At 35.6% G+C, this 27,622-nt stretch overlaps 2 protein-coding genes across 4 annotated transcripts; both read right to left on the bottom strand.

Moving 5' to 3' along the window:
* On the bottom strand, positions 11,489-14,221 carry LOC18602894 (neurogenic protein mastermind). Its single transcript, XM_007034547.2, has 3 exons — positions 13,718-14,221; positions 13,539-13,614; positions 11,489-13,363 (listed from the first exon to the last, which is right to left on the bottom strand). The coding sequence occupies exons 1-3, from the start codon at positions 13,745-13,747 to the stop codon at positions 11,925-11,927; spliced, it is 1,545 nt and encodes a 514-aa protein (XP_007034609.2). The 5' UTR covers positions 13,748-14,221; the 3' UTR covers positions 11,489-11,924.
* Positions 19,315-24,751, bottom strand: LOC18602892 (probable E3 ubiquitin-protein ligase LUL4). Of its 3 annotated transcripts, none has more exons than XM_018119564.1 (4): positions 24,094-24,751; positions 20,629-21,142; positions 19,833-19,970; positions 19,315-19,667 (listed from the first exon to the last, which is right to left on the bottom strand). In XM_018119564.1, exons 1-3 carry the CDS (start codon positions 24,624-24,626, stop codon positions 19,860-19,862), a joined length of 1,158 nt encoding a protein of 385 aa, XP_017975053.1. In that variant the 5' UTR covers positions 24,627-24,751; the 3' UTR covers positions 19,315-19,667; positions 19,833-19,859. The 3 variants fall into 3 exon arrangements, with proteins under 3 accessions (XP_017975053.1, XP_017975054.1, XP_017975052.1); XM_018119565.1 differs by having other exon boundaries at positions 19,315-19,659; XM_018119563.1 differs by having other exon boundaries at positions 19,315-19,722; positions 24,094-24,750.

Below are 27,622 nucleotides of genomic sequence, written 5' to 3'. Positions count from 1 at the left end.
TAATCATAAAGAAGAAAAAAAAAATACAAAAACCAATATTTAAATAAGATGCAAAAATGAGGGTTTATTAAATAGGTTTGCTTTACAAGATGAAGTCACACTGCAGTTTGCAGTATTAACATAAACTAAGCTATGGGTTTTAACTTAGTATTCAGTGAGAGGAATTTAAGTGTTTGTTTATGTAATGCATATGTACAGGCAGAATGGAAAATTGGAGTGGGAATATGGTTCAAGTTTAGGTTTCAGTAATCAAGTAATTGTCTAATGCAAATAAGACCATGAATCCAGGGAGCCGTGTCGGCCCCCTTCTTGCCCTAAAAGTGCCTTTAGTTAGTAGGCGGCAATATCAACAGAAAAAAGGTTGTCTTTCTAGTGACAGATTGGTGGTAGTGATGAATGATGATGGGTCAAACAGTTTAAGAAGCGTTTTAGGTTTTTTCTTTCCCGATGGCCATTGTTGCTCTAAAATTAAGTCTCCAACTCCACCTTAAATTGTTTGCTACCTAATCATGATTGTTTAATGAAATAGATAATGCTTCTATCACTCTTGGGTTCCCATCTCATTTTTACCCTTAGATATGGGATTTCCATCTGGTTTTATTAGGTGATTTCGCACCCCAGAAATGAAAACTATCAGATGTGTACTGATCAAACCCCCCGAACCAAAAAAAACAGAAGAAGAAGATATGACCTAGTGAGTCTAAAGCTACACCAAGCAGAATAATTTAGCTAGCTATGAGCAAGTAGAGACTAGAGAGTACTACTTGAACTCATCAACTCCATTATGTGATGTTGCATGCATGTAACAAACTTAGTATTTAATACACCTCCTTTGTCAGATGGAGCCCCCCCTCGCCATTGCAAACTGTAAACTAGCCTCTGATTCTGAAAGACAAAGTTACCACTATTCCATTCAATTCAATTTTTATCCCCTATAAAATTCTGTCCTATGAAAAGGACAGTCAATAAACAAGTAGGGAGGAGCCTAGAACTCCTTGGAAAATTAAGCCAACTGCAATCAGAGAGAGAGAGAAAATTGTCCTAATACATAGGAATTTGGCAACCCAAGATCGAGAGAGAGAGAGAGTATGTGCGTGAGTCATTCGGCCATTTCTGCTTTCACCATTTTCACCTTGCCACGACCATTGCCTGTGCCAGAAACATGGATCCCATGTGATTTACTGCTCAAATTTCCTTGGTCCTTGTGCTTTGAACGTAGAATTCCTCACTTTGACTTCTACTAGCATAATTCCACTGGATCACTATTTCTTTATTTAAAACATCAGTACTGCATGGTATAATTTAAAACTGTGCTTAAGCAAGGAATTATTCAAAGCATTTAAATACTTTGCTTGTATTTGAGTATAGGAACTAGGCTGCAAAGAGTCAGAAATTGTGGCTGCACTGAAACAGCTTGCTCGAATTTCAAGACCAAAATTGTGATGCCCTCTGCCACTGGTAAAAGTATCTTTTCACAGGCATATAATTGTGCCACGTTTTCAGTATGTGCTCGACCCTCCTCCTTCTCCTCCTGGGGGGCATTGGCACATGAAGTCACTGGAGACATAGAAAGAGATTTAAGTATAATTTCCTATTTTTGGTTACAAGTTAATTTGTGCATTTGTTTCTTTCTTTATTTTGTTTACATGTGAGTGTTGATCGCTAGGAAACTTTTCTGAAACATTTGTTATGGTATCTTCCTCCTCTCCCCATCCATCATTTATACAAACAAAATCTATCCTCAATCTTAGCCAGAAATCCGAGCAACATGTTTATCTTTTTCACTTTCTTAGAACACAATCAAACTTTAAAAGCTCCAATTAAATTCATCCAAAAGCTATCAATCTTGTTCTCAATAGATAATGCACTCAATCACTTTTGCTACTAAATAATTGAGCACTTGCATGATTCAATAAACAAAAAACCTAGTTTTTTGTTAAATGAATGTATCATTGAATCGCTTTTGTTTTGATTATGACTTTCAGGCTCAAGTTTTCAACCCTATGCTCATGAACTATCTTTAGGATGCAAAGAGCTGTCAACTTCTTATTATTTCACTTGGGGTACAAGAAAATTGAATAATATTAAAATAACATCTCAACTTTTCTTTTCTTTTTCATTAGCCGAAAAAGATTCGACTTCAACTTTTAAATTATATATTTATATGTACAATTATATTTTTCCTTCTTAAAGAAAATATTCATGACCAATTAATTAGTGATAAAAGTGGGTTATGTACTTTAATATGTTTATGTTATCCAATTATTCAAGTGGGAGGGACAAGAGCTGATCGTTTTGGGATTTTTTTTAAATTTATATGCATTAACAGTATAATATGATAATATAAAAGAAAGATTTTGGACATTAACAAAAGCAGCCTTACATATTAAATTTGTGCTGCCTGAAAATTAGTAATTAAATGGTGCTGGCCACCATATAGCTAGTTGATTCAATCATGTTGAGGACTAGTTTTTTTTTTCCCTCAAATTCAACCATTTATATACTATAAACATGCCCATGCCCCCACATTGCATAATCTTTATTTATTTCTTGCACCATCTTGGCCCCCTACCTACCCAGCCTAACAAAACCTCTTTACATTAGTTATTGAAAATCATCTTATTTTCATCTTTTTTTTTTATTTCTCTATTTACCTATGAAGAGTATCTACTAGCAATACATTTATGCAAAAATTTTGATGTCTTACTAATAGATAACAATAAATATATATATAAAAACTATAGTGCAATAATTGATTTCATAATCATAGTCGGGAGGCAAAGTTGTTGAATGTATTGAAATATTTCAACATGATTGACTCTTGAAACTAATAAACTCGTTCAAGTGAGATTGGTTTGTTGACTTGTTATCTCAAGTGGAACCTAGAGGGATAAAAAATAAAACTAGAGTACAAAAGATAATGATAGTCATTTCCTTCTCTAATTATTCTTACGAAGAAACGGATCATGCTTGAATATAAAGGTATCGTTTTAGTCTTCCCTTAATCACTCTCACTAGAAATCTTTGATATGATCAATCTTTTGTTTTCCTTAATGCATTAATCATTTGACCAAATATTTGAATGTAAATTTTCTTACAATTTAATAAGTAATTTAGATCATAATTAAGTTAAACTTTATCTCATAATATTTATGTGACAAACGATGGAGTAGGATGGAAGGATTTGACCTTGACCCCGAAAAGGCACAAGAAAGATATAAAAGAAATTCATACGAAGCCCAAGTTGCCTTCATCAAAGTAATTTAACAACTATGTACAAAGCAATTTGCTTTTCTCCATAATGAAATCATGGAAAACTAAACCGAAAGAAAAAGAAACAGTAGTGCTTAAGTAAAAATAAGTTCCATTCTTGGTTAAGATAGCTAGTTAGTTGGTCACTTTATCAGAGTAATGATTGTATTCAGGGTATCTCTCGATATCCAATGGCACGTGAAGGAACATACAATGCAAATTACTTAACCTGGAAAGTTTAAAAACCAAAAAGGAAAAGTAATGAAGATGAACAGCTTATGAATCAGCAGCTTTTGCTGATTTTTCTTGGAGATTAATCAACTTTTAAGACAACTCAAAGCAATCATCCTGTAGGCCAAGTCCAATCTGTCCTTCTTTTTTTGAAAATTATAAGGCTGCAATGAATCTGTCCCTGCCTGCCTTAACCCCCTGAAAAGAAATCATCCACAGTTAAATTTCTTGTACGATTTTGATCTCTTACCTTTGTTTTTTATATCAAGATCTAGAGTAAATTATTTGAGGGCCTTTTATGTCTTGAAAAGTTAAATACAAGAGGATAATTTGAGAAACGAACGGCTTAATGTTTACTACTATATCTCAACATTTGATTCTTCAGCTTGCAGTAGTACTTGGAGATTTTTTAGCAAAGGTTTTTTTATCATTTCAAAAGAAAAAAAGACCCCAGAAATTGATTATGATCGTTGGACTGAAGCACCTCTGTTACTGATGGAAGCAAATAATTGAGAAAGTCTGGCAATGCATAGTAAAGGCTAATAATTGAAACAAGTAAGTAAAGCTTGAATTATTTATATAGGAGGAGTAATAAACAGTTTTGGTGTACAGATAGAAATACAGATGGCAAAGCAATCAGATTGAGAATGTCAGTTTCTCATTTGAAAGTTTATGATGATATTTTTTGAACTTACTGTTGTAGCAGTAGTAGTAGTAATAAATAAATAAAAATGATAAATTAGGTGTTGACAAAAGGGTTTCATTGAAAAGGTTTAGTCATGTGCAAAAGGGGGGGAATTTTGCAGTCCTCCCTCTGCACTCAAAACCTTCCATTTTCAAACACCTAAAAATTGGGACAGCACCCACTCCTTCTGGATATATTCAAGGAATATTGAAGAAGAAATGCACTAATTGTCAAGTCATGAAAGAAAAAGCTCATAGCAGCCAGCTCCTCAGAGTCAACATCTTGCTATATTTATCAATTGGGATTCTGATTTTGTTGCACCACAAGGTGAAATGTGATCTCATGCTTACCATTTTTAACAGTTCAGCATTCCACTAGGATTTTTTAATCTTTTAATAATAATAATAAAACCTTCTATACCTAATTCTATGTAAAGTCATATACTTATGTTATCTTAGTCCTGTTTCCTTCTTATTTAAGGGTTGAATTTTTTTTGGTATGATTGATTAATCTTTGTTTTATTCTAACTTCTTCCTATTTATTTACTAAATTTGCAAAAACGATTTAAATGGTTTTTCATTATATTCAACTATAAGCGTATATTCATGTGCTGTGATTTAGGTCGATAAAATACCTTAGAAAGTTATTTGAAGACAACTGGAAGTACATGTAAAGTGAAAATTTTCTTGTCGGTGGTACAATATAAACAATATTCTTAGGCCAACTTGGGTTTAATTAGCTTAATAGTAACAATAATATTGAGTTTAAATAAAGATTAAATTTGAGTTTTAGTGGTCTTGTACTTGAACAACAAAAGAACCCTTGGTGCTTAAAATCTTAAACACCTTTTGAACTAATATTTAAATAAACATACTAAATATATAAAATGGGTTTATTATTTACAAACGATGACCCATATTATAGTATCATTTTTGATGGTTTAGGGGAAGGCATATGATCTTAAACTTTCTATTTTGAGAAAATAGAAGAAACTATAGGATATATATATCTAAGTATTTAAGGTTATTAAATAGACCATAAGATAGAGTAAAATGGATCCGTGATTCATGGCATTAACAAGGGCACTAGTTGGGAGAATATCAAATCAACTTCTTTGTCTTTAAAGTTTAAACCTAAAATGTAATGGATAGCACATGTATTTGATGAAATAATTTGTCCATTAATACTATTATCTTATTTGGACAATGTGAACGAATTTCAACTTCTTACGACTCAAGTCTCACTCCACCCAACACATTGCCATACAATTTGCTAACATAGTGACTTCAACTGTTCCCATGGTCAACTTTTTATCTATAAAGTAACCTATCATAAATTCCTAGTGTCAATGTGGTGGGATCTTTTCATAATTTATAACTAGCATGTTTAGAGTTCTCTTTTTTTTTTTTTTGAATATTGTGATGGGGCTTATCGGATTGTTTGGAACTATCCTATCCTTTGCTTTCCAAACCTCAAAAATTTGTCTAATTTAAGTGCCAATGAAATCAAAATTAAAAAGTACAATGTATCTTAATTGAAACAATCAAAAAGATTTTTCTGAAGTTTCGTAATTGAAATTAGTGGCTCTAAATCCTCCCTTTTTGCTTTTAATTTTTGGGTCCATGGGGGACAATGTTATATGGGAAGGCAAAATGATAATAAATGACACTCACATGGTGAATTTTGGGTTATTGCTTCTTTGATTTAGTGCTAACATAAACATAGTGCTTTTGACTAATGCTTGAGTGGAAAAAAAAACTAAAAATTATAATAAGAATGGGAATTTGAATGTATTGAGACCTATGGAAGTGGGTGCATGGTGGAACTCCCACTTTGGTTATAACTTAGGAAAGTTTTACATTAGTCTTCTCTACTTTGTAAAGTTGTCAATTCTTTCAAGATAGTCCTAATTAGAGTTTCATGCGCAAAACCAATTGCCCTACACTACCCAGTGGGGGAATAAAACATGCGTGAATGCCTAATGTTAGATAGGGCCAATCACATCAACAGGCAATAACTTTTATTGCATGTAAAAAGGAAATTTTTTTAAATTATTTTACAAAAAAAAAACGGGAATAGAGTATATTCATCCATGCTTTAAAAGGACTCAATTGATAATTATAAATAACTCGTAAGAAGTAAGAACTAATAATCACTTATAAATGGTAATTAAGGATTGAGAAATACTTATTTCTATTTTTTATTTTTGCAAGGGTAATTTGGGAATAAAAGATTGACGGTGCATCGAATAAATAAAGATGAGGTGTGAACACGCCTCACCGCCGTTTCAATTGATGGAGGACGGAGTTATTTTGATTTTTTTTATGGTACGATTTTACACCCATTTGTTTTGCTTTTTCTTTTTTTTTTTTTGTACTTTTTTTCTATTATAATTACTTTAAACACCTTTGTAAATTCGTAATTATCATGCTTAACGGCGTTTGTTGGCACCGTTAGGGGTGATTTAGTAATTCTAATTTGGTGAAATCTTCGACCTTTTTACGACACAATAGCGGGACCCAATGGGATGGCTTGTTTTAATGTAGAGACCAAACAAAGAGACAAGTGGGGCCCACTACGTCTCGACCTTCGAAAATCGCTTGGATCTATTAAGCCTTTGAGAATTACTAGACAGCCCATAAATCTCCTGATTTATTACATTAATTTTTTGGAGGGTTTTCCTTTTGTGTCCAAAAAAATATCTTACATTATTTTTATAATATAAGACAAAATTCAAGGGGATAAAAAAATGATTCAAAATCATGGATCCCAACTCTTTCAAAAGTGAGGTAATTATTAATTAACTTATAAGTTTCAATAAATATCTTAATTATCTTTTGGTTATTTAAAATTGATAAAGAAATTAATCACTAATTAAAAATGTAACACATTTAACTATAACGAGCATGTCAAACTTTATTATACTGTGTGAAACCTTCGTCGTAATATCAATGCATAGAATATAAAAATCTTTAATTTCGTTATCTATCATTATAATAAATAGGGTTTATAGCCGATTGAGTCGTAATATTAATGTATAGAATATAATAATCTTTAATTTCGTTATCTATTGCTATAAAAATTGAGATTTATAGTCGATTTAGTCTAAAAGTAAACACGTTTATTCAATTATATGGTTCACTATCAAGCTTGTTTATTGCCGATTTAGTCTAAAAATAAACACGTTCAATCAATTGTATGGTTCACTTTCAACGACAAAGCATGAATGATTATCCTTTATCACATTTCATGGATGTGAATAGGAATGATGGCTACAACTTGAAAAATGCGGACGCGTTAATATGTTTTTCTTTGTGAAGTTAAGACGTGGTTGTCACTAAACCCTTTACATAAATGTTGTAATGGCCTGTCCAAATCCGAAAACAGAAGGCAATGCCAATCCGATTCCAATACAAGTTTTACTATCAAGGGCAGTTTGTTTTATGTTCATACTATATAGTACGCTATTCCCCTCTTGAGCTCATATTCTAGCAGTTCTTGTTTACTTGATCATATTCTCCCAAATAGAAGCTAAAACCATAAGAGATTTCAAACATAGTAGGCTTGGTAAATGAGCTACAAAATTAGGTGAACAACTACTTGTTATGTCCTTAATTCTAGCTTGTCACTATACTAACATCAAACGAGTAAATTGCATTATTACTTTTTTATTAATATTTATATTTTCATCCAAGATTTAGAAAATTTTAATTTGTAAAATATATCATTAAAATTTGGATAGAATATAGACAAAATTTATCACGTGACATTTCGATGGACATACACATGACAAATTTGCTCCAAATGTTAGTAGTACGTAGCTGGAGGAATGAGTTTAAAACAAATTCAAAAAGTTAAGAATAAAAAACTTTTAAGTTTTTTAAATTGTAGATGAGAATAAAACTTTATAAAAAGCAGCGGACTAATAATGAAATTTATTTTAAATTACATATTCAATTCAATGTTATAATTTTAATTTGTTTAGAACACTTGAACCGTTAAAATTTGAAATTTTAATCACGAAATAGACGAGATAAGTGGTTTACTTCTCCTTGCATAAATGGAAAGTTTTATAAAAGGAACTTAGTATTTCTTAAAAGTCAACCGTTTGAAAATCTAGCCAAAGAATGTGATGTTCATGTAGGCATGCGCTTTAAAGTAGAAGCTTTACTAAATGCAGATTGACCAATTTCAGTTTCTGTCTTTCATCAAAGACAAAATTGACCAAACCTTGTAGTTGGTATGAACTATAAAGAGCTCACGAGATGATCGAATTCCAAGACAAATGCACGAGAAGCACGCATGCAAGGCACCAAACCATATTCTTCCTTTGATTGATTACTACTATTTGGGTGGTCATACATACATATAAAGTCATAGATGAAGCATGTTAATAAGGTCAAATTAAATTTAGCAATCAAGATAGTGAGTGGTAGTTTACATCAAGTTAGTATAGTAACTTAGTCACGAGTTGCGTTTAGTGAACCCCCAAAGTCCAATCCCAACCCTAAAATACAAGAACACATCATTTTCCAGAGCTTGTGTATTGTGGGCATATTAATCGTGACTTGGCCACACTTTTCAAAACAGAAAATGATTGTTATTTGAGAGAATTTAGAATTCTTCAATATAATCTTTTCGGATGAGACTATATGGTACGGATTCCCTGATCAGAAACCCAGAAAGGGCCAGCTGAGCCCAGCATCTCCTTACCCTCCCCATTGCTGCCCAGATGGTGTTTGCTGCTTTCACTTCTTTTTCTTTTCTGCTCTTTTGACAGGTTTTGAGTTTTTGATATGGCAACGTTTCATTGGTAGCTCAATCAAGCAGAGCCAATGGGAAGCCAGAAGGGCCCACCTGAAGGTCCAGTATTTTTCATTTCTTTCCCGTATAGTCAAAATTAGAGGTCCCCAAAAAGAAAGCAAAAGTGAAAAAGGGCTCAAAAAAAAAAAAAAAACCCCCCTCCCATCTGCTGCTGTCATGTTAGTCATGATTGGCAAACTTCCTTTTCCCTTCTTTCCTCAACCCTTGACTGCCTTTCTTTTCTCTCTTTCGCTTCCTAATATCACTTTTCCTCAAAAACCCCGGTTTTCCTCCCCAAAATAAGCTCAAGGTTTGCACAAAAGCTAAGAGGAACAAAATGTAAGACAACCCGAATAATATTTGCCCACAACACATAGAAATACTAGTACATGCACCATTACTAGTAACAGTTACTTTGCCTTGTTGACAAATAAAGAAGAAAGAAAGGAGAAGATACAACTAGTCTTTTCTCTTTGCCAGGACTGTAAATAAAAAACAGAAAACAAGAGTTTGAGTAAAAGCCTGTTGAAGCAAACACATGTAAAACAGCGCAACGTTGTTAGGTTTGCGTGATTTTGCGCCCTACTGCATATGCATCCAAACAAAGGCCACAACGCCCCAAACCCTATGAATATGATCCCCCATGTGATTCCTTTCTCAACCCCCCGTCAAAGTCCTCCTTCACTCTCCGCTCTATACGTGCCCCCATTGCATGAACGACAATTGGCCGCAACAACTTCTCATTAGCAGTAAGATGGAGGACACTAAACAGATGTCATGAGAAAATTATCTTTTAAGTACACAACAGTTTCTTGTATGAATTCAATCTGATGGGTGATGGAAGTGGTGTGGTAGGACCGTGGTGGAGGATGCTACCTCTATGCACGTCCTATGTAAGGAAAAGAGGGCTAAGATCCAAGTAGCGGAGTAGGTTCTACCCTTACCCCATTGTAGCCAAATGGAGTCAGCAAATTTTGGATCTCGAGCAACCCCACATTAAATGTTATCAGAGGGACACAGCACCCGTGCAGCCGTAGGCCTGAAAATTGCTAAAGTTGGCGTAAGCAAATTGCATAAAGATGGTTGTCTGAACGAGAAAAAATCCTACTAGCTCCAAAAACACCCAACTCCAATACTTTATATGTACAGACTGTATAGATAGATCATAAACTACCCTTACAAAATCTTTCTCAAATCCCCAAGCTGAAGCTAAATCTTTTCGGTTTGAGACAAATAAGTAATTACAGCCTTTTGCATTAGGATATACATGCTTGTAACACCAAGATAGATTACCAATAAGCTCATAAATTTTGAGTTACAGTCCAATGTTGTGGAACATAACGGATGGGGGGGCGGCGTATGGTTAAGCAGGGGAAAACGGGAAGTTCCTGAAGAGTAGAGGGGCCCGAAAAAGTGGTTTGGCCCCCACAAACATCAATCACTGTCCTTGATTAGACAGATGGATGGAGTTTTGATGAGCGTTGAGTGATGACTCGCCCCTCTCATCCTCCTCCTCCTCCTCCCCCCTCCGATTCTCATCATGATCATCACGTGACATATCCAACTCATGATCGTTTCTGATTTGGGTAGTTGGGACCCATCTCTCATTTTTCATTTTTGAAAGAAAATTTTGGAGTTAAAACAATTTTCTTTTTGGTGATGATGCTGTTCCTGTGATGATAAGACTAGTCGCTTACCAGAATTCGTGTCAAGTGTCAACGCCGTTAGATTTTTCTCAAATAAAAAGTTGTTAGCTTGTCCTTGTCAACACGTTCTGAGTTCTGTTCCCCTTTGGAGGCAGGGGGAACTTTGGCATTCTCTCTTTCTCATTTTTCTCTCTCTGAGTTGGAGTATACACCAAAAGGTACTTGGAGCTGCAAGCCAATAACAATACACTACACCCCTCCATGTTTTCCGATTAATAATTGAACAATGCTTCCATGTCCTTTCATTCTCACAATGGGGGAAGAAAGGGTCATATTAATCACACAAATACCATATACCCCAATGAACATTGGAAGCACTTGCAATGAATACAAAAGCTAAAACCCAAAATTTTATCCACACCAACGACAAAATGTTACTTCTTGTCATGAGAAAATGTTTCATTTTAAGGTATATTATACCCCATTTGAATGCCTATGCTAACCCTTTGGATAGCTCAATAATTAACATCTCGAGGACTGTAGAAATTACGAGTGGTTACCTAAGTTTTAAATGAACTGGAATAAAAATATTTTGGGCATTGAGAGGTAGTGGCGAACTCCTCGATAAAACATGGTGTAGAGGAAAGGTGGGGTCCAATTTTCCAAAAACACCCAAGTCATGGTTGTGAGCCCCACACCATCACAAGACTGCATGATTTCCCATCACAAATTGAAACGGAGGAAGGAGAAATGCCTAACATGACGACAGAAATAAGAAAAAAAGAAGGCAAGAGCACATGAGGATTGCTGAAATTGGGATATAATAAAAATAAATTAATTTAAAAAAAAAAGGGAAAAGAGAAAGGAAACATTTGGGGAGAGAAATGGGCAGGGAGAGATGGGCATTTTTGGTTAACCACCCATGCTCATCCTCTTTTCTTATCTTATTTGTTTTGCAACATATAAACACATATAAACATTCTCATAAAAAAGGCAAAGCCCACCACTAAACTCCCACTTACATCTCATCATCCTCTCTCCCTAAAAGACTTTTTTTAATATAATATCATCTATAAATACTCCCTATGATAATTAAAACCCTAATTCCACTTAAGGATAAAAAAAAGAGAAGATTGAAAAGGATTAAGAAAAAGAAGAGTTGGGGAAAATTAAACTAAAATAAAAACCCATTTCCATGTATATTAAGGCATCAAACTTCTACTTCTTCAACTATAACTGAACCACCAGTTGCCACCACCACCACCACAAACTTGATCAAACTTTTTAACCCAAATTTACCAAATTCTTCACATCACATTGCAACTTGAGGTGTTCTCATCACTAAAGAAGTGGGTATAAGGGTCGGGTTGGGGAGGCGGGTATGGATACGGGTATGGGGGCATGTAATTGACTGCTGGGGGTGGCCTAGCATACATCAGGGGCTGAAACCTCTCATTTCCTCCCATTGCTGCTGCTGCTGCACGTTGGTTCATCATAGCCGCCAAATACTGTTGTTGATGGTATGGGTTCCCGGGCATTACATCCGGACCAGCCCCTTGGAAGTACCCGCCACCGCCACCGCCACCGCCACGACCACCACCACCGTTCAGGGCAGCTGCCGGTAATCCTTGGACTGCTGGCATGTTACCCATTTGGCCCATTTGACTCATAGGTAAATTGCCCATTTGGCCCATAGCCAAGTTCATGTTAGCCATCTGACCGATGTTGCCATTGGGGCCACCCATGCTGGGGAATCCCTCATTGATACCATTTGGAGCACCATTATTTCCGTTTTTGCCCCCATTGCCACCATTATTACCACCATTCTTGTTTGCCCCACCACCACCATTGTTACCATTTTTTACCTCCTGAGGCAAACCACCACCACCATTTTTACCACCGTTCTTACCACCACCACCTTGATTTTGATTCCCCCCATTATTTCCTCCACCACCGCCACCGCCACCACCACCACCACCACCACCTTTTTTACCTCCGTTTCCATTTTTACCCTCATTGTTACCACCGCCAGCAAGAACCTGAACGGGCACAGCATTGCCACCGCCACCACCATGACCTCCTTTCTTACCATTGCCTCCAGCATTTACAACACCATTTTGGCCACCCTTTAGAGCATTCATGAGCTGAGGATGATTACCATTCAGCATCATCATGTTGGGCATTCCTTTAGGCCCATTTCCCATCATGGACTTCATCTTGTTAAGAGGATGATGAGGATCATCCAGCTCATCATCATCATATTCATCATCATCAAGATCATCATAATCATCCAAGTCATCGTAATCATCATCAATGAAGTCATCCTCTTCAACAAACCTTACAGCCTTTTGGTTGTTGTTTTGGTTGAAAGGAGGCATCTTCATATCTTTCAATTGAGGTAGCTTCAGATCTTGAAACCCTTTCATTTGTTGAAGTTGCTGAAGCTGATACTGTTGAAGTTGCTGCAGCTGTTGAGGGGTTGGCTGGCCTCCTTTGGGTTGGTTATTGTTGTTGTTGTTGTTACCACCTTTTTGGCCTCCTTTGTTGTTTCCACCTTTGCCATTATCAAGCTGCATGTTCTTCATCTGGCTGGTAAGGTCGTTTTGGTTCTTATTAGCTTTTTGAGCTCCCCAAAGCTCTGCATGTTTTCCTGATTTTGAGAGCTTCTTGATGAGAACAGCTGGGTCTACATTTCCTGAGACTGTTACCTTACCTTGCTCAGAATCTATGCTGGTTTTGTAAACCCCTGCCAAAATGAAAAACCAACATACCAACCCAAGAGCTCAAAATGGAGAAATATATATAAAATATTGAACTTGCAAGTCCAAAAACAAAAAACAAATGAACAGTTTTTGTGGTATCTATGTTTCTCAACAAGGTGCAAAATGAAAAAAAAAAGACTAAATTTTAAGAAGAAATACCATCAATTTTTTGCAAGATTTTCTTCACTTTCTGCTTGCACCCATCACAATGTATGTTAACTTTGAGAACACAAGTCTGCAAAGAAGAAAACAGCAGCCAAGATGATTGAGTGAAAATGAAGTAAAGGCACAAACTTGAACAAACAAAAAAGAAAATGAGAGAGAAAGAGTGTGAATACCTGTATCTTCATAAACTCTTCTTTACTCATTTTTCTCTTATGCTCCAAAACAACAAACAGAAGAGTACAATAGCGGAAACAGAAAGAAAGAAAGAAGGGTTGGTAATAGATCTGAAGAAAAAACAGAAGAAGAAAATGAATTTACAATAAATCCCCACAAAAGGGTTAGACTTTGTTCTTTCTTTTGGGTCTTTTCTAACACAAAAAAAATGAGAGCAAGAACAAATGGGGCTGGTCTCAGTTTTTCTCTCTCTTTCTGAACAGAAGGAAAAACTTTTGTGAGACACAACAACAAGAAGAACAAAAGCTCAGTCTTGGAGAAAGAGAGAGATAGAGAGAGATATCCACAGGCGGTGGGTGCGCATTAAACTTCTCTGGTAACTCTGCTTCCTCTATTTCAGGGCAGAGAGAGAGAAAGATAAAAGATGTTGAAGCAAATAGTGAGAGAAAGAGAGGGGGTGCAAAGAGACTGGCAGGGAGAGTGAGCGCTGGCAAGGCTCACTCTCTCTTTTGGACCTTTATTTATTGGTATGTTAGCTGGGTTAAAATTTTTTTTTTCAACATTTCAATACAAGTAGTAGTATACCAGTTGTGTGTGAAACTTCTACATAAATTTATGGCTTTTTAACTCTATTACAGCATTTAGCCATAGTTAGCCAATTGGGGTTTTGGCTTGGCTTGAAAGGTCAGAGTTTTCTTTTTCTTTATTCTTTTTTTCAGTTTGTTTGATTCTTATTAGTCTTGGCTTTGGCTTCTCTGAAAATCTTTTGACCTTTTTGTATTTTCGACCAAGGGGGGTTTGGGTTTTGGTGTGGTTAATGATAAATGATGATATTCTCAGATTTGTTTTTTAATCTTTGATAATTATTGTCAGCAGATGTGAATGAACTCTTGTCAGATTTCCTCTCCCCAATTTGGTGTGGTACAATAAATAATGTCATTAAATGGGCCATGGGGTTTGGCATTGTGAAATTATTATTATTATTATTGTTTTTAATTTTATGCACACTGTTTCTGGTACATTACCACATTTGCCTATCAACCTTCAATTACCCTTATACCCCCTCTAGGTATTGGGCTAAGCTAAACCACTTACCCAACCCAACCCACCCCGCTTATAATTTCCTCTTGGACCCTTTGCAACCCAAACTCAGCCTTGCACTCTTTAACTTGTTCCTTTGTCTTATATATATATATATTTTAATATTAGACATTTTTTTTTTCTTATAAAAGATGACTGCTTGGTTTGATGAAGGAAAATGGTTTTCATTGCCTTAATGGCTATCTATTCTCAATTTGTAAGAATCTTGTTTCATTGAAATTTCCCATTGTTTGTCAATTAATTTGGGTTTTTTTATGAAAAATAAATGAACAATCAGTCCAATTCATTTATTTTGCTTTTGGGGTTCATGTTATTTCCATACTATAAAGTCGGATTAACCTTACAAATTAAATGAATGATGGATCTAGCTAATTATGAGCTTCCAGATTCACCTATTGAGTCATTCAAATTCTTCATTTTTTTCTTTTGCAAATTGACTTGAATTAATAGTCACACTCAAAAATTGACTCGTGACCTGCATTTTTGTTTAAATCAAGTTATACTCCCCTGTCCTTAATAATTGGCTTCCGGTACTCATTTATTTCATCCAGAGAAAGATAGATTGGAATCACTGAAACTTTTCCTTTTTTTTCCCCTTTTTCCACTAAACTTTAGGAACAATTAAGATATGTCCTCACATTCAAGACAATGAATGTACAATTAGCTGAGTCCCACAAATTATGTCTGAATGTATTTTGAATTGCTTATTAATTCCTTACACGGTGTAAAATTATGCACCATGTTTTTCAGAAGCCCTAACAATGAATGTAAGCGACAAGAAGGGAACAAAAAATTTGGAGTGGTCACTAAATGCCTTGGATGACATGTATCCTTTTGCACCCAAGAAAATTGGATATGTAGGACAAAGAGATGAAAAACATCAATCTTCCACTTATATTTTGAAGCGATGGGTAGATGGATAAATTGAAGAAGTATTTATTTTAATCAATGGTTTTGCAAGAAATGTAAATAATGTGTTTCAACTGATCAATTTATGTAGGTCAAATAGTTGGTAAAAGAGTAGTTGACCATTAATCTTTGGCAGTAAATGCATGAGCGGAAATCTAATTGTAGAAAAATCCCTTGAAGTCTCTATTCAAAGACTATGGTTTCTATTGGAAAAAGTATTTCTTGACTTGGCATAATCATATATGGTGTATAAGGCTTTATGGAATAGCCTGGATTACACAAGATGGTCATCTTTCTCCTTTATTCTTCCCAATTTTGATGAAGGTGAGATCTAGTCCAAAATTCTTTACATTAACCACTAAAATACTAGTATACCAACTAACTTAGTTGACAATGCTATTGCTTTTACTTTTTCTTTTTAAAAAGGTAGGAGTCAGGAGATGAAGCCTCCCTCCTTTTACTAGTTGGAAGGTCTTGGTATATTAAGAAGGAATTCAAACTCATGATCACATGCCTGGTTTTATGAGCAAAAACATCAGAGTGCCAAAAAAAAAGATATGCGAACTTTACCGAATGGGGTATGGAAGAGTAGACTGTTCAGTTAATTAGGCATCAGTCCTTACAGGGTAGAAATAAAGAATTCAGGTTTGAAAGCCTTGAGGGTGGTTGAGTTGACAGAGGAGCAAAGCTCGTATTCTCCAATCCATGAAGTTTTTTTTTTTCCTCTGTAGTCTTCTCCGTTTGCCAAATCAATGCCTTGAGCTGAATTATACAGTTCAAGTTGCAGTCGATAGTTGCTATCAAGTAATAGCAATTTTCTTTGAAAAGGGTAAAAGTTTCCTAACGTGGCTTATAGTTGGTACAATGAGAGAGCATTATTCATTCCATCAGGGTAAAGATTGATATATATGGAGAAGACTTCCAGCCTTCCATAGCTTACATAAGATGCATGTTCTGCATTTTGGCGTTTCCTTTCAACGCAATGCCGTGTGCTCTGGAACAACCCTCCTCTTTCTATGCATGCAACTCCTCTCTCCTGCTATTTATCTCTCAAATTGATACTTATACCATGTTTTTATCCGTAAAAATTAAAATGAAGATAAAAATCATGGAGAATGTAAAGTATTGACATCGGACACCTACTTTGTCTGACAACCTCTTCTCGAAAGCATGTAACGTAGAGGAAGTCGAGGTATATATTCAGGATTTAGTTAGTGATGGATGTTTTGCCTCAGTCGAAACAAAAGGGAAAAGAATGGGTTGTTAGCTTGTAGTCATGGACTTGAGAAAAGGAGGTGGGCAAAGGGTGTGGTGTGAGGTTATGTTAAGTAACAAAGCTTGGGGTGGTTTGGTCATGCCTTACTTTGGCAGCAATTAGGTAAAGAAAGCTACCCGGAAACTAGGCCTATGATGCAAAGATAAAAATCACGTCTGTAGGGCTATTTTCTGTCGCTAAGTTTGAACCCTTCTTTTTCACGCAAATTATTGATGTTTTTCTCAAAAGCCTAAACCGTGATGAAACCCCTCGTGCTTTTGTGTCTCTCTGTTTTTCTTTTTCCTCCCTTTGAACAATGGCACTTTACTTGTAAAAGGGCATTTGAATCCTGACAAAACACCTAATGTGAAATGGATTTCCACCGTCATTTACAACTATGAGACAATTTTCTTTACGCTTAAAATTTTAGCTTTGATATCATTCTTTGCTTGTGCCATCGTGAAAAAAACGATAGCAAAACATAATGATTTTGTCTGTCAAATGGTTACAAGTAAGGAAATTGAGCAACCCTATCAAGCGGGAATAGGTAAAGAATCAACTTAGGATATCAAGAAGCTCCCCTCCTCAAAATCCTACAGGCTGGAAATTAATTAGGCGTTGCACAGTATTAGCATGGGGTTTTGTTCTCTGAATCAGAATTATATTAGAGGAAGTGCCAACCAGTTTTGAACTTGACGACACGGCTTGTCTGTGGCTCTTAAAGGAAGTGCTTAGAGCAACCTAGCTAGGCCATTTGCCATTTATAAACAGGGGCATCACATGAGCACCACATGGTTAGCAGATGGTGATTGATGAAGGGGGAAATTGCAGATAGGGAGAGGGTTCCAAGTAATATGATCTCTAGCTGCTTTCACACATGGTCCAATACAGATCTTCCCTTGTTCTATCTCTAGATTTTTGGGTTGAGCTTGGAAACATAATAATGGGGGATGGAGATGTTAGTAAAGTGTTCTGACTACTAAGGAAAACCTCCATTCACTGCTTGCACAGTTGTACTTTAAAAAGGAGGTGTGACTTTTATTCGAAAATCCAAAGAAAAAAAAGAAAAAGAAATTTCACTGCTATAAAAATACCAAAAGCTTCAACGACTTTTCACTGATGTCGATTGTCATTTTGCAAAACCCTGAACGTTTTTCATAGTTATGGTTTTCTTGTAGCTTTCGAAGAGGTTAATTCAAGTGGACCAAACCCTGTGGGCAAAATCAGAGAACCCCTGCAGGCGATTAAAAAGAGAGTTGCAGGGTTATGGGCAATTTCCATGTATATCACACCATTCGGTGACATTCCCCACTTTAAGCAATCTTTTTCTGATGAAAATTCTTTCTTTTCACCATTGCCCCCACAAGCTATTATGACTGTAATGTTTACTGGCACAGGTGATGTCCCCATTTGCTTAATTACATTTTATCCAAGCTTTCACTCAAATTACATCAATACTTCTCAGAGAGAGAATGAAAATTTCCACAGGATTCAAATTTGGTGACTTTGTCAGTGTTGCATGAATTGAATTAATGAATCAATGAGTGTGTGACCAGCTGGCAGCCAAAGTGGGTTTGAGAAATACAGAATCTACCCACTTATAATTTTGCCCCAAGCTGGAAGAAGAAGGTAATGCAGCTATCAACAGGCTGAGACCCTGCAGGCATTAAATAAAGGCTCCAGCGTGTTGGGCCTGATGAGGTTGGTAACAATGAGATTGGAGCCATAATGTAACCTTGAAACTTACGATTGCCCTACCCCAGCAAGTGGTGGAATGACAATGATCAAGTTCAAGGCCATTTTATTTTAAATATATATATATATATATATATATATATATTTATTTNGACAATGATCAAGTTCAAGGCCATTTTATTTTAAATATATATATATATATATATATATATATATTTATTTTCTTAATCAATATTGCATTTCTTTTATTAGTTCAAGAGTTTTAACAATGTCTTATTTAATTTTAGATGTAAGGATACTTTTAGTAATTGCGAATCTGGATGGGGATGTAAAGTTATTTTGTGGCCCAAAAAGTGTTTTGAGTAACATGCAAAACATGATTAGCACAGCTCTGAGATCCATAAGTTCAAAGTTTGAACACCACAACCAAGCTTTGGAGAATCTTTGCTTTGTCCCCCATAATTCCAACTTAGATGGCAGATTCTCAGCTTTCCTTTTTGGATGTTAAGCCCACCAGGCCCAGAATGTTCATCCCAGGCATTAGCCCTCTACCTTTTCTTTTCTTTTGAGTCTTTTCCTCTGGTAACAGAGGACTTGCCTAATACATATAATAGATTAACTTCAGACAAGGAGGGGTAGAGTCAAACAACATACAGACTCAAATTTCTAAAGGGGCTAAGAACAAAGAATAAAGCAAAGAATTTGAACACTTTACATTGTTGTCATATATTCTCTGGAAACATCATCGAGCAGCGAACACCTCACAAATATACATTGCTTCTGAAAGGGGAAAATGAAACAAAGAAAAAAGAGTTTACTTCCAACAGATGCAAGCTTTACATAATTAACTATGATATCTGAAACTGTACTCTTCAGGAAGAACCCACAAGTGCCCAAGCCAAGACTAGGATGAATGTGAAGATGGCTGACAATTCTCAGTCACACAATTAAAGATTTCTGTATGTTGTCCGCACGCAGCCACTTCCATCCTTAAAACATGTATGATCAGATGGCATCCATGGCAAGACAAAAGGACATGAAGTTCTTTTGTGGGCCAAAAAAAAAAAAAACAACGGGATCAAAATATACAAAACAGTTGTGAAACAAGTGAATCAGGCGAAGACTGAATACAAACAAAAATGAATTTGTCATACCGTACGAACTTGGCCAGGAGAAAACTTCTAATGATTGCTATTTATCTTGATTTCTATAAGTTCCTCGATAGGTTGACGACATATGGGACACTTATTTGACTGAAGTCTCAATGCTTTAGCACATTCACTGCACATACACTGAAGGATACAAAAAATCTCACTTAAGAATAAAATTACCAAGTTTGAAAGCATAATTTTCTTTTTTTAAAAAAAAGGGGCAAAAAAAAGTTATCCTAGCTTCTAATCATGCAACAGTTTAAGAGATTCCAAGGATTAAACGTTATTCGACTAGACTTTTCGCTACCAAGTGAAAAAGTATGTCTCCAGCCACTTTGGCTTTGATCAATGGTCAGGGTGGAGTCAAATAAAAGGTAGGTCTTAGGTTTCACCTCTGATATGTTCCTTAATACTAATGAAGAATGTATGTATTAGCAAGAATTGCAACAGCCACGTCAAAAAGACAGAAAGAAACAAAGCTTCAAATTACAGGAAAAATCACAGTAAATCACCAATCCCATGACTAGCATGCCTATGTGACTAACCAGAAAATATGATCATGCTCGAGGATAAGATGGTAGAATGAGTGCCATGTGGAAACCACTTAATAGTAGAATGATAATCAGATAACTTAAGCATATGATGCCTGGTCCTACAACATCTAAGTGTGCCCAAACATGCCTGCCCGTATCATTCTTAATCAGACTATTCCACATGAGTACATAAGAACCAACTTCAAACTGTTATATCAGATTGATTATCAGCATGCATTTATTCTATGAATATAGGGAATTCTTACCATGTGGCGGCAAGGTAGGACAGCAGTATCCTTAGGTTCAGTCATGCAGATAACACACTCTTTCCCTGGGTCACTATCATCGAAGCCTTCTTCTGCTGCTGAGCTTCCTATTCCATATATCTCACGTAGCTCATAGCGAACCCCATCGACCCATAATATCTGCCTTATCACTTTCACCTGGAAAGTGTTACCATTGTTCTTCTCTAGAACAGCTTGAGTAATTTGCATGTGAGCTGATGTATTTTGTGCAGAATCATCAATATGTTCATTAGATGAATGAGGTAGCACACATGTTTCAGCAGAAATTACAAGAGGAAAGACATCTTCCCCTGGCGATGGTTTTGAGAGATCATCCAATTCATAGAAACCTAAATCAATTCCTGTTCCTGAAGGCTGCTGAAATCTTTGGCCAAGTCCCTTCTGAAATGGGACTCTCACAGGCTCATAGGCTTCAGGAAATAGCGGAACAAACCTACAGTTCATCTCTTCTTTGGCAAAGTAAAAAATGGTGATACTGTAAATTAGAAAACAGAACAAGAGAAACCGTGTTAATTACATAAAAGTTTTGCATGGAGTTTGCATACTTTATCAGACAACTAACTAAGAAATTATTTCATTACTTGGAATGCTTTACATCTATCACCCTAGAATAAGTCACTTTCTTGCATAATTGAGTCAACATTTAACAACTTAGTTGCTTCTTATGAAATGTAAAATCATCATTGTGACACCTGAACTAGGATCCTGTGACATTTGGGTGCATTCTTAACTTTAACAAATGCCAAAATTTCTTTTTTCACAAAGAACAACTGTTTTATCTAGCACATACAAAACAAATATCTTTGATGTGCTATTACTTGCCTGGCAAAGGAGTAGAATTATCAAAAACTGACAGTTCACCTTGCTTCGTATTCAAATTAATTAACTAATCAAAAGTATAAAGACACCATTAAAAGCACAAGTCCATGAGAACAAGAACTCCACTAACTGACAGATATTCTATTAACTTGAGGGCTTAACTTATTAAACAAGATGAAACAAACTAATCCAAATAAAAAATTGATAATTATTCCTTCAAAATCAGGGTATCCATGTCTAAAGCTTAACAATCGTTTTATATCCAGATTTTAAGAAACTTTGTGCCATACAACTTTGAGAACCCTTCACCAAAACAATGTCTATGATAAAGGCTTTGTGGTATCAACTGTAGATTCACATTACAAATCATGCTTCAAAAGCAAGAACAACTTCATAAAAAAATAGCAGTTTTGGTATCAAAATGCCACTCAACCCCTCAAAACAAAGAATCAAACATGCCTCATCACAGAAATGATGAACTCTTACATGTCCATGCCAACTAATGGCAGCTTAGAAAGCCATGAACAAACTTGAATCGATTGGTCGTGACATGTTTGGCTCACAATTAAAAAATATCTTAAAACAAGCCTACCACAACCTTAAAAAGCACATTAAGTGAAAAGGCAGCAATTTCACGTACTGATTTTTAATCATGTAGGAATAAAATGCCAATATACCTGCCACCAATGCAGGAGGGAAGGTTGAGAAACAGATATGCATTTCGGTACACTCCAAGCTACATTGAATGATTTATTTTAAAATAGTAAACTAGATAACTTTCAAGAAGCAACTTATCAATATCTAATTTTTTATCTAGGTGCAGTAAAAACCTTCAAAGACAAAGAGCAGTTTTTCAAAAGGGAGGGCTTTCTGACAAGATGATAAAAATAAAAAACTAAAAGCATCAATCAACATAAGAAGAACCTCAATTTCTTTTAAACCCTAGGGTGAAAATTTCTTATACTCATTGCCAACATCCTGTCCCCACCTCTTCTTATAAATAGTATTCAGAAAATGATGCAGTTAACTCAACAGTTCTGATGAGCGTTGTGAATAGCTGTTTCTAGGAGAGTCAGCAACTCCAAGATGGTGTAAAAGAAGAGATTGAAGGCATCTATCCTAACTGACTACCAATATTTGTCAAAAATCATTTGAACTTACAAGCAGATCATAAGGGAGAAGTTCTTTAATAAAAATTCTATCTATATATAGGTCAGCCAATGGAGGTTACCTAATGTCATTCAGTTTGTTTAGCACAAACAATACAAGTTAACAGATTTGGAGCTTTAAGTCATTCACTTCACAACCAACAGCATTATAGCACTATGATCCACTGTTCAGCTAACAAACTTTAACCGATAATATATTCCTGGAAAACAGGAACTTATATCTGTGGGCATACCCAACAGTCCATGTGAAGCATATATGGTCAAAGGTGATGAAAAAGGTGAGCCCACCTATTGGCAAGACATGCAAACAATACAAGTTAACAGATTTGGAACTTTAAGTCATTCACTTCACAACCAACAGCATTATAGCACTATCATCCACTGTTCAGCTAACAAACTTTAACCGATAAAATATTCCTGGAAAACAGGAGGCATACCCTACAGTCCATGTGAAGCATAAAAAGACAAAGGTGATGAAAAAGGTGAGCCCACCTATTGGCAAGACATGATCTAATACTCTAAGGCTTGAACAGCATCATTATTGATAAAGAGATGCGTTAAGTTATGGTCCCCTCTGAAAACTAGAGCTGCCAGTAATGCTAATGCCCAAGTGGGCTTTGCTTCACACAGGACAGAGCTGTGCACACTAAACTAGAGAGCCTCCTTGGTTAACCAAAGCTCTTCATTATTAAGTTCCCAAGTTCAATTCCAAAGCCCTTGTAGAAACATTCCAATTGCCATTAAGCCCTAAGGATGAAGAGAACCTTTGCATCTACTTTGGGAACTTCGGGAACCTCGAGAGCAAGCCTTCCAATTCATTTGCAATCCACATACCCTCACAATGTAGCCTTCACAGTTCCTAATGCTTATACAATTCTCATAGTTTGACTAGTTAAAGCTAGAAAAGCAGTCACCTAATATACAAAACCCAATTATAATAAGAAAGCTCATATGCTCATAAAATGAGGTTTGCATCATGCCTCAGGCTTGATTGCAGGTCTTTATACCACTTATGCTTGTAACTAGTGTAATTACTAACTATTGCTCAGCCGACAGCCAGAAAAAAACTTTCAGGAAATTGCTTAGTCCATGCTCATACCCTACAACTCTTAATTTCTTCAATTTTATCAGTTTAAGGTATCGCTGTAGAAGGCCTCCATTATCTTCAATTTATCTTATCACATCACACCTGCTACACCAACTTTGGGTTTGATTTGAATTTCTCTTTTCTCCATTAGTTATCTAATCATGGTCCCAAAATAGTTATAAAAAAACCTTGCAATAAAAATTTCAGCTTTCATTTCTTTGCACCCGTCATCTAATAGTCAAACAAAAAACTTTAACTAAAAACCTAACTCCAAATTTTCATCCAATAAATGAACTTCAACCAAACCCAAAATTTGCTCACAATAAAAAGCAATAAAAAAGTGTTTTTTACCTGCCATCAAACAAGGCATCAAAAACGAAAGAAACCAAGTGATGATCAGGGTTTTGGTCATCTACTTCGATTTTCAGCGTATCCTTATGCACGTTCACATCATTCCTCACTTTCTTAGCATTCTGGTGCTCCACATATGGCGGTGGTGGCAGCGCCGGTGCCACCACGGCAGGAGCACGAATCGCGGGCCACCCATTAGTCTGGTTGGCGTAGTATGGATGGTAGTGAACAGGGAAACGGCCCATCATGGGGTTTGAGTAACCGCAGGAATTGTAGGGTTGGGAGCAGTAGTAATTGCTGTGAATTGGAGGCGGTGGAGGTGGGGGGTGCGTATGATAAGGGTTTTGGGGGTGGGCAGGATAAGGGTGACTTGTTGAAGGGGGAGGAGGAGGTGTCGGAGCCGGGAGGGAAGTGGGTTCTTGAGGATAATAGTAAGGTGGAGGAGGAGGTGGCGGTGGCTGTGGAGGGGCATGGAGGTAATTTTGGTTTCTTCTTCTGTTGCTATTGCTTGCGCTGCTCCATGAGATGCCCATGTTTGGGTCGAGGGAAAGTGAAAGAGAAAAAAGAAAAAGTTCGAAGAAAATGAAGAAGAGAGTTGTTTATTTATTTGTTGGTGTTGGATGTAAACGAGGATTACTAGTTGTTGAAGCCCTTGTTTGTTTGCTGTCGAAGAAAGAAAGTTCATTACTCTATTCATTATTGACTTTTCTTCTCTCTCTCTCCATTGACAATTCTTTTAACAGCATCTAGATCAATTTGACATTTTCCCTGTTGGACTGCTTCAAAATCTGGTAAATTCACCATTGCTGATACATAGAATTTTCCCAAGGCATAACCAGAGCAGAATGCCTCGGCCTAAATTCGTGTGGTTTCCATTTCATGTCCCTAAATTTTCTGTCATCACTTGCTTGCTAGTATTGAACATGTTGAGCACTCTGTCGACTATGACTCCACGGGCATTACTCCACAATCTACAGTTTGGTAACTGTGTAATGAACAAGCAGAGACCAAAAATTACTTGATGTTGTTTCTATACAAGAAAATCTTTTCAAATTCATGTTACTCGGGTCTGCTTCGACTGCTATTCTCTACTCGTTTTGTATTAGTCTTCATAGGAAGCATATAAGTAAAATTCTTTATATTCAATGTGAACGGTTTTTTTTTTTATTCACGACTTTGACGAGCTAATATGATTAAATGCCTCAGATTTTTTTATCATATTAGTTCATTAAGTCATATATCACCTAAATAAAAAAAAAACAATTAGTATTAAAAATTATGAACATTAAATTTTTATTAAAAGTCTATTTGATACAAAATCAAAGTGTAAGAATCTATTTAAATATAATAAAGATAAAGGACTCATTTAAATAAATAACTATAATATAGATTTTTTAAGGTGTATACCTTTATTTTAATTCAAATGTAGCTGATAAGCATATTAACAAACTAAGATATGATGTTATCAAAAAGAATAATTCAAGAAAAAAATGTAAGATAAAATCAAATACAAAAAGTTTTATCTTCGATTCAAGTTTAGATATGATAATTTGATAAAATTTTATCTCTTTAACAATCTTATTTTAAAAACTATCTAGTAATGTTGAGTTCTTATTTTTTTTATAATAATAAAATATTCCTCATTTATTAAGTCTAATTATGTTAATTGAGTGTAAAGCAGTAAATTTGGTAGATTATTTTTTATTTCACATCTCGAATTTCAGATAATAAGTCTCAGTTCTAAAGAAAGTGATTCAAACAAGTTATAAGCCACTTTAAGAAGATTAATTAATTAATATTTCAGTTTAATCGATGAAACAAGTGTAAAGGGAAGGATTCAGAACTTCAAAGAAAATTTTAATCAATTAAAACAACACTAGAATGCATACTCACATCATCTTTAAGACTATCACCCACCATCATGAATTCATTTGGTTGAACTTCCCAGGTCGAACAGATATATATGCAGCAGAGGAGCAGGGCCTGGTTTGGAAGGACGAAACTCCCTGCTGAGTGCTGGATGAAAGATTTCAATCCATTCTCTCAATTCAACAACATGTCCAGAAAAGTTCAATGTCTGTTTAACTTGAGCCAAAAAAGAACTGACATTGACAGAATGAATAATCAGCAAACTATCACCCATAAAAAGAAATATCTTATAGTAACTTTTGTGAAAATTTTGATTTTTTTTTCCATTTTTGGTAGTTTGGTTGCATCAAATGGGAAGGAAACTGAATCTTTTGCTATTCTTGAAACCACTTTTTCTTCCTTTACAGTTTGTAAAGGGGGTTCTTGTGATAGGGAGAGGAAGTGTTGCAAACAAGTAAAAAGATGTGCCGGAGGAGGCAGAGAGGAAGATTGAAGCAGTTCCTGAAGTACTAAATGCTGTGACAGGTGGAAGACAATAAGAAAAGAATTAAAGAGACTTAGAGAGTACAAGATAATTAGAGAGAGAATTTAGAGAGAGAAGCTCTCAAGTTGAGAATGTGTTAGCTTGGAGAGGGAAAGAAGAGTCCTTTCAAATGAATTGTGAGGCTCTATACATAGTGCTAAAAGTGGCGGTTACATAAAAATAGGCTTTAATGCGCCTAATGAATGACATTATTATGAAGAATATTAATGTAAGTAACCGTTACTGTAATTGAATGTAGTAAGACTTGTTCTCAAGTAAAGGTAATAGAAAAGAGGTGTACAAGAATAGGTACGAGAGAAGAAGCTGTATGAGAATAGGTACAAGAGAATAAGCTGTACATGAATAAGTATACGAGAACAAGATAAGAGGGTGAAACACTTGTACTTCAGGAAAGGGTTAAGAGGAAGACCTCTTAACTACCTCCATATCTCAGCCACCAAGCCAAACTCTCTGAAACATCCCAAGATGAAAGTAACCCATGAACCCTGTCACTTATTCTGAGTTACTTTCACTGTCATCCAAGTGAAACGGTTATTCTATTCAAAGTGGTTGTTCTACTTGTATTAGTTATTCTATATGGAGTAATACTTTACTTTTTCTAATTGTTCTGCTTTAAGTAATACTTGAAGTAGCGCTTCACTTGTTCTGCGTGAAGTAGCGCTTCACTTGTTCTGCGTGAAGTAACGCTTCACTTGTTCTAGTTATTCTGCGTGAAGTAACACTTCACTTGTTCTGGTTGTTCTCTATATAATATTATGTTGTAACATAATTCTTTAGAGTAACAGTATTAACCAAAATCTAGTATCTACATTTTGCCCCCTGCATAAGAATTCATTGTTAAAAATAATTCTTATGTATTAATTTAAAGTATAATTTTTTTTGTACTATAACGTATTGTATTGTATTACTTTGAACAGTAATGCCTTGGGCAGTACTACTTTAGACAGTAACACCTTAGCCAGTAATACTTTAGGTAGTAACACATTACTGTCTTGTGTAAGGTGTACTACTAATTTTAATTAATTAATTTTTTTTATCAATATCTTTTGTAATATATGATTGATTATGCAATAATATTTAATATCTTTCGTAATATTTGATTGTATTTTTTTTTTT

The sequence above is a fragment of the Theobroma cacao genome, chromosome 4, assembly GCF_000208745.1.
Source record: "Theobroma cacao cultivar B97-61/B2 chromosome 4, Criollo_cocoa_genome_V2, whole genome shotgun sequence".
NCBI lineage: Eukaryota > Viridiplantae > Streptophyta > Magnoliopsida > Malvales > Malvaceae > Theobroma > Theobroma cacao.
The sequence above is the reverse complement of the archived record's forward strand: the minus strand, read 5'-3'. Positions and strand labels throughout refer to the sequence as shown.